The sequence below is a fragment of the Gossypium hirsutum genome, chromosome A10, assembly GCF_007990345.1.
Source record: "Gossypium hirsutum isolate 1008001.06 chromosome A10, Gossypium_hirsutum_v2.1, whole genome shotgun sequence".
In the NCBI taxonomy this organism is placed as follows: domain Eukaryota; kingdom Viridiplantae; phylum Streptophyta; class Magnoliopsida; order Malvales; family Malvaceae; genus Gossypium; species Gossypium hirsutum.
In genome coordinates, this window is record NC_053433.1 from 114,752,183 (window position 1) to 114,767,012 (window position 14,830).

At 27.8% G+C, this 14,830-nt stretch overlaps 1 protein-coding gene across 1 annotated transcript; it reads right to left on the bottom strand.

Moving 5' to 3' along the window:
- Nucleotides 1-7,262: 7,262 nt before the first annotated feature.
- LOC107944991 (probable E3 ubiquitin-protein ligase RHC2A) lies at nucleotides 7,263-8,607 on the bottom strand. The gene has a single exon (XM_016878801.2). It carries the CDS (start codon nucleotides 8,418-8,420, stop codon nucleotides 7,413-7,415), a length of 1,008 nt encoding a protein of 335 aa, XP_016734290.2. The 5' UTR covers nucleotides 8,421-8,607; the 3' UTR covers nucleotides 7,263-7,412.
- Between the last annotated feature and the right edge of the window lie 6,223 nt (nucleotides 8,608-14,830).

Here is a 14,830-nt window from a genome sequence, read left to right on the forward strand (position 1 = left end):
CATAGAAATAATATATATCATGCATCTAATTATTAGATAAAAAGTGTTAAAGTACTTAAGAGGTGTTTGTATTATAGGGTTTGGATCAAATTAGTCCATTTGTTATTAAATGGGTCAATTTAGTCTCTATATTAGTAAAAAGTATCAAATAAGTCCAAATTGTAACGGAGTTAACATTTACTGTATAAAAAATGTCGTGAATTCTTTTTTCCAATTTCATATAAAAGATTTCATTTACATAACCATAAAAACTTTAAGCAACGATTCGACGATTGGTACAGTAGATCAGTATTTGTTGACGAGTAGAAGAGCATACCTTAGATTCAAGTCGAACTAATGGCTAGTGTCTGAGATCAGAGAAAAAAAGATACTTGAATTTTGGTTCACAGATTTGTGACATCCAAAGTTATTTCATAAAAACTAAAATGTAGAAGAAAAAGGAAAAGAAAAGAGCTTTCAATTGGTGTAGACAATGCAAACAAAAAAAGCCATATAGCACCGATTTTAACAACTCAGTAACTTAAATAAAAACTTTTGAATAGTTCAGGACCAAATTGTAATCTTTTTAGTTAAATGGCTAAAACGAAAACTTTCTAGAATTTAGTAATTAATAGTATAGGTAACCTAATTTAAGAAAAACTTTAACAAAATTAATGCTTTCAAATCCTTGCATGCAATTATATATTACAATGTTTTGCTTTAAAAAAATGGGGAAAGGAGAAGAAGTCAAACAAAACAATTGGGTATGCTTTCATAATCGAAGTCAACAAGAAAAAAGGGTAGAAGGTAAGGTTCATGCAAAAGTATGATTAGAATTTGATTCTTTAGCATTCTATCAAATTAAGACCCCACAATCTTTTGTTTCTTATTTAATGAAGTTGTTAGCAAATCTAATTGATAAGGAAAACAACAACACTAAAGCCTTTTAATTTCTACATCTATATTCTTCTATATAATTTTAAAAAAAAAAATCAACATTATATTAAATTGTTTGCATAGTTGCTGGCAAATTGTAATCCCTTTCACTATTCATTGATAATAACTAAATTTTATTTTATTTTTTAATAGTTTCATTATAAGTTCTGATCGTATTTGTTATTTTTTACATAATATCTAGAATTATGCGTAGTCCCTCCTCAGCTCAAAATAGGAGGATAACGTGCTTCAGTGTATTTGAATTCATGTCCTCCTGTATTAACAATAATGTCTATACTAATCAAACTAAGATTCAATTGAGAATTTTAATTTTTTTTAAAAATACAATAAAAATATGTCATAATCTTTGAGTGACTATTTTCAATCAAATCTTCCCACGTCAGTTTGAAGCATGTCGTTGCTCCATTGGCATTTATTTTTCACATTTTCGATTGGTTATTCTCTTGCTTTTGTCTTAATTAGTTGACCTAGAAAATTGTCTTGAAGCTCTATTATTATTATTATTAGCCTAACAATCTTAAATATAATATATGAAAACATTATATCAACACGTTATGTGTTGAATATAAAAATACTACAATAAATATGATATATACAATTAAATAATATTAATATGTCACATTTGTTGATTTAGTCTTAACTCGATTAATATCGGTATTGTTGTCTATATATGAGAACATGGGTTTAAGTGCGCTGAAATGCATTATCCTCCTATTTAAGAGTTAGAAAAGGACTATGAGTAATTTTAGACATTATATAAAAAAATAAATATGATAAAAATCTATAATGAGATTAATATTAAAAAATATATATATCCGATTTAATTCTTATCGTTATAATGTATAACATGCATAAATATTTTTTGGATGAAAATTTCAAATTATTAAAGATGGACGTTAGAGATTGAATTATAATTCACCTCTTAATCATATTTAGACTTTTGCTTAACATTATTTTACTTTTTGGGTTAAGGGACATCGATCATTATCATACATATACGTTATGATTGCTTTGAGAGGGGATTAAACATAGATAAAAGCTTTGAATTTTTTTTTACCATATTATTAAAAAGAGGGTCTAATTGTGAATGTCAGTCCCCTTTATTTTATAAAAATTAAAAGTATTTTTTACTTTAATTTGTTATAATTTAATCTTTATATTCTACGAAAATCGAGAAATTAGTTTAATTGTTGATAAAAATGAAATTAAATTTATGATTTTTTTTTCTAATTTGTTGCATATAAATTGTTGAATTATTAATTTTCAAGTTAACAATAATGTTTAACAGCGTTACCTAAACTAATTTATCAGTTTTCGTAAGATACAAGGACCAAATTCTAATAAATTGAAGGCCTACTTCTCAATTCTCTTGAAATGGAGGGTTGACGTTCATAATCAAACCTATCAAACCTATATATTTATCACTTGCACGAACTAAACTAAACTAAACCATGTGTTCATCCATTCATATGCCTCGATCAAATTTAGACCCACAATATAGCTTGTTAGGTATAAGCTATATATAGTTTGCAAAATTAGCTTTGCATGGAAAGAAAATATTTTGGCCTTTTCCGTTTATATATAGAGAAGAAAGGAGTAATTACTGGGTCTGCACACTTTGGTTCTAGTTTTGGTTTACATTCCACATTTCTAATCAAGGCCCAATGATCAAACCTATATTTCCAATTAACCCAAAAATTCAGATTTAAAAAAAAAATTTGATGCTATTACATACATGAACTATATATGTAATTATTGACATCAAAATGGGTATGAAAAAGTGCATTCCTTATTTTTACATTCATTCCCCAAGTGGATGGCTAATTTTTCAAGTTTTCACTGTTTATTGTGATTTTTAGTTGATTTCATCTTCATTCACTTACCCCACATCTTAACTATCCTTTATTCTAAAAGAATTGAAGTTACAAAGTGACCCAACTTGAAGCAATAATCTTTCATTCCATACCATTTGAGAAAATGATTGAAGTGAAAGAAACCAAAATTTGTGTGAACCAAATTTCAAAAAAGAAACAATTGAGAAAGACAAGACATTGCCAAAAGGCAAGAGAATCATTTAGTTGTCACATCTTTGTTGAAATGCAAAAATGGGAAGCACTTCCCTTGTAGAGAAGAACATGAGAATAATAATAATGGGGATTATTTGGAAATGAAATGCAATGTTAAATGTCTATTATTAACATTGCATTATTGTGTTATATTAATCATGAATAAAAAAAATGTACATCTATTCATGGTTTTTTTTCTTCCTTCAAAAGATAAAATATGAAGAGACTTAAGTTTGACAATGAAAAAAGATGGTAAGAGTTTGATCATGATATTTCTTTTGGATATGCATGAATGGGTTTCTTTCAATTTGGATTATTTTTGGAGAAATATGGTCTAATAAAAACCCATTACTTTTGGGCCATAGTGAGGGTTCCCCCCCTTCTATTTGCAATTAACAACTAATCCAAAAAGGTTATCAATAAACAACAGAAGGATAAGCAACAAAGTTTTTGTAAGATCAGTCTAATTATTTATTGCAAATTTATGACCAAAAAGTTAAGTTTAAACAAACAAAAAAAAATAATTAATGTTGTTTGAATCAGATCGGATCAATTGGTTGAATTAAAAACCAATCGAGATATCAGCTTAATTAGAGAGGAGTTAAATCGATTGATCAACGAACCGATATAAACTGATTGAACTAATATTTCTTTTCTGTTTTTTAATAATTTTTTATGATTTATTTAGTCAAACCGAACAAATCGACTAAATTAATTGTATGATCAATTTAACCACCGATCAACTTCTGAAAGTCTCGAATATAATTTTAAAAGAACTCGCATGTAATATTTACATATCGATACTTGAATAATATCAGGTCTCGAAACTTCAATTTTACTAACTTTGCTATGGTTACATTTTGGAAATTCTTACCATTACCTTAAAAATAAAAACTCAAAATTTGAAATTTATAATTTATTGATATTTTTCATTATTAAAAATTAAAAAAAATAATTAATTAATAATTCACCTTGAATAATTTTATTATCCTTGGTGGGTGACAGCTGTCTAATTATTTATTGCAAATTTATGACCAAAAAGTTAAGTTTAAACAAACAAAAAAAAATAATTAATGTTGTTTGAATCAGATCGGATCAATTGGTTGAATTAAAAACCAATCGAGATATCAGCTTAATTAGAGAGGAGTTAAATCGATTGATCAACGAACCGATATAAACTGATTGAACTAATATTTCTTTTCTGTTTTTTAATAATTTTTTATGATTTATTTAGTCAAACCGAACAAATCGACTAAATTAATTGTATGATCAATTTAACCACCGATCAACTTCTGAAAGTCTCGAATATAATTTTAAAAGAACTCGCATGTAATATTTACATATCGATACTTGAATAATATCAGGTCTCGAAACTTCAATTTTACTAACTTTGCTATGGTTACATTTTGGAAATTCTTACCATTACCTTAAAAATAAAAACTCAAAATTTGAAATTTATAATTTATTGATATTTTTCATTATTAAAAATTAAAAAAAATAATTAATTAATAATTCACCTTGAATAATTTTATTATCCTTGGTGGGTGACAGCTGCCAAATACCCACATAGTTATGGATATTTTGGTTCATATTATTGCATGTTAGGTTGGAAAAAAAAAAGTTTTTAAGAAGTGTCCAAGTGATTTAGATATTTCTCCATTAAATATCTAAGCAATTTCAACTTTATAGTTAGAAGTGTATGTAATTTAATTTTTTATAATATAAAATTGTTATTTAATTTTCGTTTAAAGTATTATAAGTAAAATACAATCAAAGTATAAATATAAATATATATTCGAGTAACGCAATTATTAAATTGTTATTACATAATTGAACTGCTCGAGTAATTACAGAATAGAATTAAACTATTGTAACACAGACGGGAATAAGAATTGTTTCAATCTAGATGAAAGTTGATCAATTAAACAAAAACCTATACAAGATAACTACACATGATGAGATTCGAAAATCTATGTCACAAATTTAAATACTCAAAAGTCAAAACCCGAAATCTGTCAATCGTATATGAACCGAAATATCATAAAGCATATAACATTATATTAAAAGGGAAAAACAAACTTTTGGTACTTTAATTCTATTTTCAAGTCTATGGTGTAGATTTCAAAATTCTACAATCAGCAATGATGTTATCCATTTTTACCTTTTTTGAATCAATACAAAGAAGGATATTTGATATACTCAATGGATATTATAAAATAATTTTTTTTAAAAGGAAATACGTGATAAATTTTTAAAATTGTTTGTAAAATTTTAAAAAATTTTAATATATTAAATATTAACCTTTAATAAAAAACAGATTTTTTTTTGCATGGAATATTTCAACCTATCTTTCTTGAAATATTTTTAAATTTCTTTTATTTTTTTCGCGATTGTAATTATAACGTAATTAAAAATTTAGTCTTTTTACTTTATAAAAATAGGGAAGTTAAATATTGAATAATAATATTTTAACAATAACTAATTAACAAAATTTTTCATAATGTATGAGATCAAATTCTGATAAATTAAAGTAAAAAAGGACCAAATTCTCAATTTTCGTAAAATATAGGGATGGAATTCATAATTAGACCTAAATCTAAATAAGAACGACACATGATTGGACTCCATAAATTTTAAGAAAGAAAAACCACACATGATAAGACTTAAACCTTAAATTAAAAGAAAAACAAGAATCTAATCATTGTCATTAAGAGCCCCTTTGGATGGACGGTGCGTTTACCTGCTGTTATGTAAAAATAGCGATGATGATGAGATTAGATATTATAATAATACTGTAACGTTAAAAAAAATGAAAGCTAAACACCTCACCATCCAAAAAGGACTAAATCAAAACTTTATTTATAAATTATTCGGAATTCATTAAACCTACTCATTCTGGAGGGAGAAGAAATAGGCTAAAACAAACAAAAGCTATAGGTACATGTACATCTTGTCCATGTGCAATAATTGAAGCTTTCATGCTTTTTAATGAAATGTTTCCTTTTTGACTGTAATGTCCAACTTGTCATAAATGTAGAAAGAAAAGGAGTGCAATAATAGATATAGAATCAATTTATGCTCTGCCATTACAGTTAAGCCTTGAGGGGGAGACATTGGACTATATGTGACCCTCATTCATTATTTGGTCGCCCTCATAATCTTTAAACATCTTTGCAATACCCCTTTCATCTCCTTGCAAATGATTCAATAATTCACCATAGTTCCCAATTGTTTTGGCCAAATATCTCCTCAACCACTTGCTTATTCCATCTTTTACATAATGAAGTTATGGGATACCCCAAATTTAAATCAAATGAATCGGATTGTATTCAAATCACTTACAAATCGCGTCACCATGACGGGTTTGAATCATTTTCAGATTAATTTATGTTTTTAAAATGATATTAGATTTGATTGAGCAAATTGAATTAATTTTGTATCAAATCAATTTGAATTTTGTCAATTTAGGGTTGGACTAATTTTGGATCTGGGACATTTTGAATTCAAATTATTCTGAGTTTTGATTGTTGTGGATACATGTTGCTTTGGGTTAAATTTAGAATTTGTGACATCTAGAATTTAGGTTATTTCAAGATTGAATCGTTTCGGGTGTATTATTTTTTGTTAGCGGATTTGAATTCTAACTAGTTTGGATTTAAATCAAATTAAGTATAGATTGAATTCATTGCGATGAAGCATTTTATCCTCTTATTTATATATTAGAGAAGAACTATGAATAATTTAAAATATTATATCAAGAAAAATAAATATGATAACAACTCAATTAAGATTTTCAATTTCGATTTAGAACCAAGAATTCTAGATGATGCATTAAAACTCACCTTAGATCAAAAGCTATCATAGACTTGGACTGTAAGATTGATGTGAATCCAAGAATATCATTAGTCAATTTCATGGTACAAAATTTTAAAGAGTGATCAAACTTGTTCTAAAATTTCAAACCCACCCAACAAGACCATTTGTTTGCTCATTTTAAATCACATATAGTCCAAGAATTGTTTGGTTGTTGGACAACAAAAGTAGTGCTTATTGCTTTTTTTCTTCTATTTGCATCATCAATGAACTATCAAACTCAATTTTAATTTTCTCATTCAAACATTCAAGTTCATTGATTCAATTATGTCAACAAAACAAGTCATTGGTTTTATGTAAATCCCACAAAGAAATGCAATCCATTCATATGAGAAAAACAAAAAATTATGCTAGATTTCTTGTAGAAAATGAATCAAAGACAGAAAAGAAGAGGAACCTAAAAGTAAATTTGATATTGGTTGAAACGTAAAAATATTGTGTTCTTGGCAAAAATATGGTGAATTGAGATAACCCCATTTCAATTTTTACCTCAATATTTACAAATGAGTTGAGATGTTCATAATCTAGGGTTTTAAATTACCTTGAAATCAATCTAGAATTAGAACCACTAAAACACCCAAAAAGATTACCCAAAAATCTTCTGAAAACCCCTCCTCTTTGCCTTCCTCTTTGACCTCGGCTAGCCCATGAAACTCTTCGTGGAAGCCCACCGCCGCTAAAACCACCGTCAACCTCCGTGTAAACCATTGGGAGACCTCTATTCTCCCCATCACCTCTGATTCCTTGAAACCTGCCCACGGCGAACCCTCCACCAGGTAATCTCCAAACAGTCAACCCCACCGGAGTCTCATCTAAATTTGAATACACACGATCGGTTTCTGCTCCTTCATCGCCGTCTACGGTGGCTGCAGGTAATTCATGGCGGCAGACGGGGCAGGAGTTCCGTAATTGAAGCCAGGGGAGTATGCAGTTTGAATGGTAGAGATGATCGCAAGGCATGTTACGAACTTTGGTTCCCAACTCGAATTGCTCCTTACAGACGGCGCAACACAGTTCGTCGTCAATATGGGTTTCGTTTATTTCCACCGTTGGCATTGCTTCCACTGCCGCTTTCGACGCCGGCGGTTGCTCGTTCCGCCCCGCGTTCTGAATCTCCATCTGCGATAACTGATCAATTAACCGCTCAAACCCAGAACCCAACAGAAACTCCGACATAGTCGGCGGTAACGGCCTCAGACCCGACCCGGATCCATCGTCATAATAAAGCTCAAACCCCCTCCCGTTCTGTTCAACACTCGAATCTCCCCCAGAAGGCGAAGGCGTCGCCGTTCCACCGCGCAAGACAATAACAGGGTTAAAAGGAGACCGATTCCCACCACTACGACGTCCACGGCGGAGAACAGCGGTTCCAGGACTAGGATTAGCGTAAACAGCCGCGGGTGTAAACGCACGCGCCGCTTCATTTTGATAATCGATCTCTTCAATGAACCCACTATAGCAATCGGGGCAACTAACGGTATCTGGATTCAAAAGCCGAACAACCCGATTACACCGGTAACACCAATAAAACGTCGTCATCGCCATTTTCTCAGATCTAAGGAACAATTACAAAAAAGAGTAACAATAAATACTAATTTCCCAGAAGAGTGAACATTCTTTTGTTTTCCGCTGAGAGGAAAAATAAAAAGAAAAAAAGGCTTTGAAGCAAATTAATTGAAACTGAAAGAAAGAAATTTATTTATATGAAATGACGCGTTAGCGTGGTTGCTACGCTGTAATTTTTGCCTACGTGTAGCATTTTGATTGGTTGAACCTAAACACCGTTTAAACAAAATATGGAGATTAAGCACTTAATAAAGGATTAGTGAATATATTAATTAATTTTTATTTAAAAGTGCTAGATTTTTGTTTTATGTAATAATTTTTTTATATATGATTTAATTGTATAAATTTTATATGTAATAATTATTTTTCAAATTTTAAAATTGAAATGCAAAAAGAAAACCCAAAAATTAATTCCAATAATTAAAGAAAAAGAATATTCCGAAACTGATTAACACGAGCGAGACTGATAATACGAAACGTGACACGCGTTTCGAAAATCTGAGCATTGATTGACTAACGTCCCCCTTGTCGTTATCCGACACGTCATCACCTATTTATTTTTATTTTTATTTTTCCCATGCTTTTTAAAAAAAATTATCTTTAGATCATTATATTTTTAAAAAAAAATAATATTCATATATTATTAATAAGAATTAATCGTTATCACATGTACACACCACTGGTATGTAATTATTGTAATTTAATCCCACAATTTGAATATGGGATTCAACTTTCGATATCCGATAGACATAATTATATTGGGTTTTGATTAAATTAAAGTCGGGTTGAATTAGATTTTTAAATAAAATAAAAAAGATTTTGAGTTAAATTGTCAAGGTTTTTAAAATCACATAAATAATTAAATTAATTTAATCAGTTCGGTCATTAATTTTTTATTCAAGGGATTTGACAAATTTGTTTAATTTAATTAAATAAATAATTAAAAAATTATATTTTAAAAATTTAAATATTAAAAAATAAAAAATCGATTCATTTAATTCAACTATCGATTCAATCGATTTTTAACTCGATTCAATCGTTTTGAAGTAATTGACAAGTAAATCAATTTTACGATTTAAACAATATTATTATAGTGAGATTTTGAACTTGGGAAGTAAGGCATATATGTACATGTGAAAATTTTGTTTACTACTTCCTAGAAATTTAATTAATTGCTAAAATTATTGAATATTTTATTGAAGTTATTAATTTAATCCAAAAATGGTGTAAGCCAAACCAACCATTTTTGTCATCATTATAATTTTTTAAAAGTGGATTTTGGATTTCTTACTTCAATTATAATCTAAATCCTTATCCAATACTTTAATTATGGTATCATTTAACATGTGATTGGTAGTGTTTAAAGGTCAAATAATTAATTATATAAGAAGAGATATCCCTTTTGCTTTCTACAAATACCTTATGGCCTATTCTTGAAAAATAATATGCATTTATTTTAAATTCCAAAAATCAAACTATATTAATCTAACATAATCGAATGATATGTAGTTCTAGCAGTTTCAAGAAACGCTACTAGCTCCTTTTGAACCTTTTCAAACACTTGCAAAGTTGAGTTTCTATCTGAAGCCATTTTGACTAGTCTATCTGCAACTTGATTTATCTCTCTAGGAATATAATTGATCTCCCATTGCTTCATGGTTTGTAAAATCATATGGATCATTCTAACTAAGGTTGAAGTTAATTCAGTCAGATTAATATCTCAAAGAATTCCAAGATAATCCTTGAAAGATAAAGAGATTTTTATTTTTTCATACGCGTCAAGTGAGTAAACTGAAAAGACTGGACTAGAAAACCCCCACATTAGACAACCATGTTGAAGAATACAAATTGGTTTCCATCCACTCAAAGAGGTTACTAGAAAAAAAAAACCATGGTTTGTATATTAATAGGTACCACGTTTAGCCATACTTCTTTAGCAATTGAATAGCCCTAAGGACATGGATTAAATCATCAGCCCCATGTTGACACAACGAACAAGAGCTATTTTGCCCAATGCCTCTCAATACCTTTTCCACATTAGTTAGAAAGCGTTGCTTGAACACAAGTCATAAGAAAAGCCGAACACGTCGAGGCCCCTGAAACTTCATAGAAAAAGAATCTGTTGAGGTGCCACTCCCATACCCGAAACAGGTGTAAGTTCCACGACCAAAGATTTCAAAATATCCCCTTCCTCAAAAGCAAATTCATCATCTTCCTCAAAGGTTGTAGAAACTTTCTTTTGCCCCTGGTCATTAGGATTTCTCCCAATCAGTTTATCCTTTTAGGATAACGGTGGGTCTTGATCCAAATCTACCGCCATTATCATGTCCGCATCTACATCATCAGTCTTACACCCTTCATCGTTCCCATCTTTGTTGAGAGAAATTGTCGGAAACGCCATTATTACAGGATCAATAGTTTCCGAGTTATTTTTTTTAATTATGTTTTTATGTCACTACCACTTCCAAACCTAGTCAAAGCACTTTAATCTCAATACTTCAGAGCAAGATGAATTTCTCAAAGAGAAAAGGGCTCGACAATCCCAACAAGCTTTTATTATTTAATTACCTACTTTTTTGTTTTTTATCTAAATTATTTATGATGCAATTAATATTTTGCATTAAATATAATAGAGATAATTATCAAATTTATACATAGATTTTGGTTCAATGTGCAATTTTATATATTAGCTTTGATTTGGTACAATTATACACATGAAACTTTGATTATAGTTTAAATGTATACATGAAATTTTAATTTTCATTCAACTATATACATTTAAAGGAATTGATACATGCATTTATTTTCAAATTTGATTAATATAATTATTTGTGTATGCAATATATCAACGTAAAATGGTGCTAATTCGATAATATTATTAGTACTTTGTGAACATTAAGTTTATCCCTTTTTAACCTAAAAAATTATATATTCCAGTTACGTTCTATCCTATGTAAATTATAAATAGGTTTGATTTCAATTTTTTTTTATAGTTTTAAGCCTTATCATACTTTATATTAATACATTCTGATTATCAATCCTATTATGCTTTTTTATAATAGTTATAATTATTGTCTATAATTTTAATTATAACATTAGAATGTATGTTATTGAAAAATACATTGGTTATTGCATTGAGGATGTGTTTGATATGATGAAAAAGAACAAGATGAAACTGAAAAGTTATTTTAAAAGATCATAAATGAATAATAATTTTTTAATATTAAAATGTAATTTTATCATTATATTAATTTGTTATTTTATTAAAATTGAAGGAATTGTATAATTGATTTATCATCGGGGTCAAGACTGTTGCCTCGCCCCTAAGTATTGTTTTTAAATTAAAAGAAAAATAAGAATGAACTTAAATACAATTGAAAAAAGAGAGAAAAAAATTATTTGAGTTTAGTTCATTGTTCAATTTTTTTTTAAAATCTGTTTTTTGTATATAGGTTGATTCAGTTAGTGTGTTTGAGTTTTTTTTTTATCTTATTATAGGTTTTGATCATATATATATACTCTTTTTGATACAATGTTTAGAATTATCCATAGCCCCTCCTCAACTCATAAATAGGAGGATAATGCATTTTAGCGCACTCGAATCCACGTCCTCCTGCATTGGAGTAACAATACCCATACTAATTGAGCTAAAACTCATTCAACTATTATTTGTAATTTAAGTATTAAAAATGAAAAAGAAATATTCTTTTATTAATATTATTATATTTTAAAATCTACTTTTAAACCACAAGTTGAGAATATTTTGATACCCACTACTCTTTTATAAAGCTTCTTTCTTTTTACTTTTTTTTTTCCCTCTTCTTTTTCTCCTTTACTTTAGCATTTTCTAAAAGAAAGAAATGTCTAGTTTTAACTTTTAAGGCACAAAGAAAGTAAACTTCACTTAAAAATAATTTATAATCCTTTTTTCGAAGTCTCTTAGCTTAAGAAAAAGCCCTTTTTTTCAAAGCCATTTCTTCTCTTTTTTTTATCCTTTAAAAAGAAACCCTTTTTCCAAAGTCATTTCTTCTTCTTTACCCTTTAAAAAAAATCCCCTTTTTTCAAAGCCATATTTTGCTTATTGGCCAATATAAATTTCAAAGAAAAGTAATTTAATGCTTAATATTACAAACAATTATCTTTACCGATAAGTAATTGGATGTAATGGTAAGACACACTGCACTCGTGAAAGAATTTAAATTTAAACCTTAAAAACAATATTATTGAGAAAGACATTTGTACACCTCGAACATAAATGATGGACATAAAAAAAAGAGAGAGTAATGATGTTCATGAGCACTTTTGCCACTAGATATGCCTTTAGCTTTTATGACATTGACTTAAATTTAAGAAATTTTATAAATATATTTTATCATATGATGTCTCACCTTTTTGTCAAACGCCATCTTTGATTTTCAAAGCATTTGAAAATTTATCATAGAAGAAGTCCTTTTATTGATTTTGAGATTATTTTTTTTGTTCATTTTAAATTTTTATATTGATTTCGTTAATGCCATGTTTGGATAGCTCAAAGTGTTAGCTTGCTTAAGTTTATGGTAAAATTTAAATTTATTAACAAATTAATTTTGTTTTAATTGGCATAATTAAATTGACTTAGCATCCATGGATCAAACCGATTAAACAAGCTTGAATTGAATTTTGATATTTAGTTAAAATTTTAGATATTATAAATATATTTTAAAAATATATATATATATACATTAAAAGTTGATTAAATCGATAAATTCAGTTATAAAAATTTATAATCAATCCACATAAATTATCTTAACCAATTTAATCATTACAATCGACTTGCTTGAATCTATTTGATTAAAAACTATTGATTAAATTAATTAAATTGATTTGAATAGATTTTTACTCGACTATTAAAACAAATGATAAAATGAGAATAAAATAAATATATTATTTCACAATAAACTATAGTTTTTTTTAACACTTAAAAGTGATAGGCTAGTTATTTTAAAACAAAAAAAAAATTGCAATATTTAATTCATGAGGAGGCATGAAATTTGATGCTTAATAAAATGACAGATTACCATATGACATAATCATATAAACATAATTGTCAAAAATTTGTTTCACCAAACAAGATAATTTATGTTTCTTATGGCAAAAAGTTAGAAAAGAAAATAAAAAAGGGATGGGTCAAGAAAGGGATGTATCAAAATTGGAATTTCTTGTCTGCCAAGTTCCAACCAATATTAAATGCCAATTTGATGCTTTCATCCTTACAAATTCATGAAGAAGAAGGGAGTTTAGATGGGCGGTGTGTTTACTTGTAATTAGTGTAAAAGTAACGGTGGCGATAAAATTAGATATTATAGCGATATAGTAATATAAAGCAAAAAGTAAACTAAACACATTGCATTTCACCTTACCACCTATCCAAATCCATCTTAAAGCTAAAATTATGGCATCACATATTAATAAAAAAATAAAGACACGTACAATTTCTCTTTGGGTAAAGAAATCTACATATTTTTAATTTTTATCATGTTTAAAAGGGGATTAAAAGAATTTTAATCGATAATCGAAATTTCATAAAAATTTTAATTGATTTCTGATTAAGTTAAACTCAAAAATTGATTAATTAATTAAATTAATTTAATTCAGTAAATTAATTCGATTTTACTATGCATACGGTTAATCATATGTAAATTCTTAGTCGAGATTTTATTCAGATTTAAGTAAAACTAAGAGTATATTCTGTTTAGATTTATTCTAACTTAAGTCTGAATATGTTTCGATTATTGATCTAATTGTATTTATAATGGTTTTAGACTACTTGCAATTGTAATTCGATTGGATCAATTTGTTTTTGGGTACAATTAGAGCTTGGGGAGGAGATATTAATATTAGAATTCAAACCTTGAATCTCGATAGATCAATACAAAACTTTAACCACTTGCTCGTTTGGGTAGTTTGCTATTATTTAATAAATAAATATTTTTAATTAAATGTAATTATAATATATAAAATTAATATAAAAACATATATTTTAAAAATCAAATGAATAGTAATTTGTCTCAATAATTTAATTCACGATCACGCAAAGGATTTTTAAATTCGGATCGACAATTTAGTCCTCTAGGATTTTTTTACTAAATTAAATGAAAATAATTAATTTATATTTTTCTAACTTTTTTTTTACAATAAAAAAATAAATCCTATCTATCTATTTTAAAATTGGCTTAATGGTAAATTAGGCCACTAGTGTTTACATGTTTTGCCAAAATGATCATAATTGTATTTCTAATAAATTTGGCGAAAGTACCATTAAAAAATTAACGAGGATGACGTGGAATGTTTTTAATAAGATGTAAATTATTACTTAGGTAACCCAATAAGATAATTATATGTGAAAAATA

Coding starts and splice junctions, on each gene's coding strand:
- LOC107944991 (XM_016878801.2), bottom strand. CDS start 8,420: ATGGCGATGACGACGTTTTATTGGTGTTACCGGTGTAATCGGGTTGTT.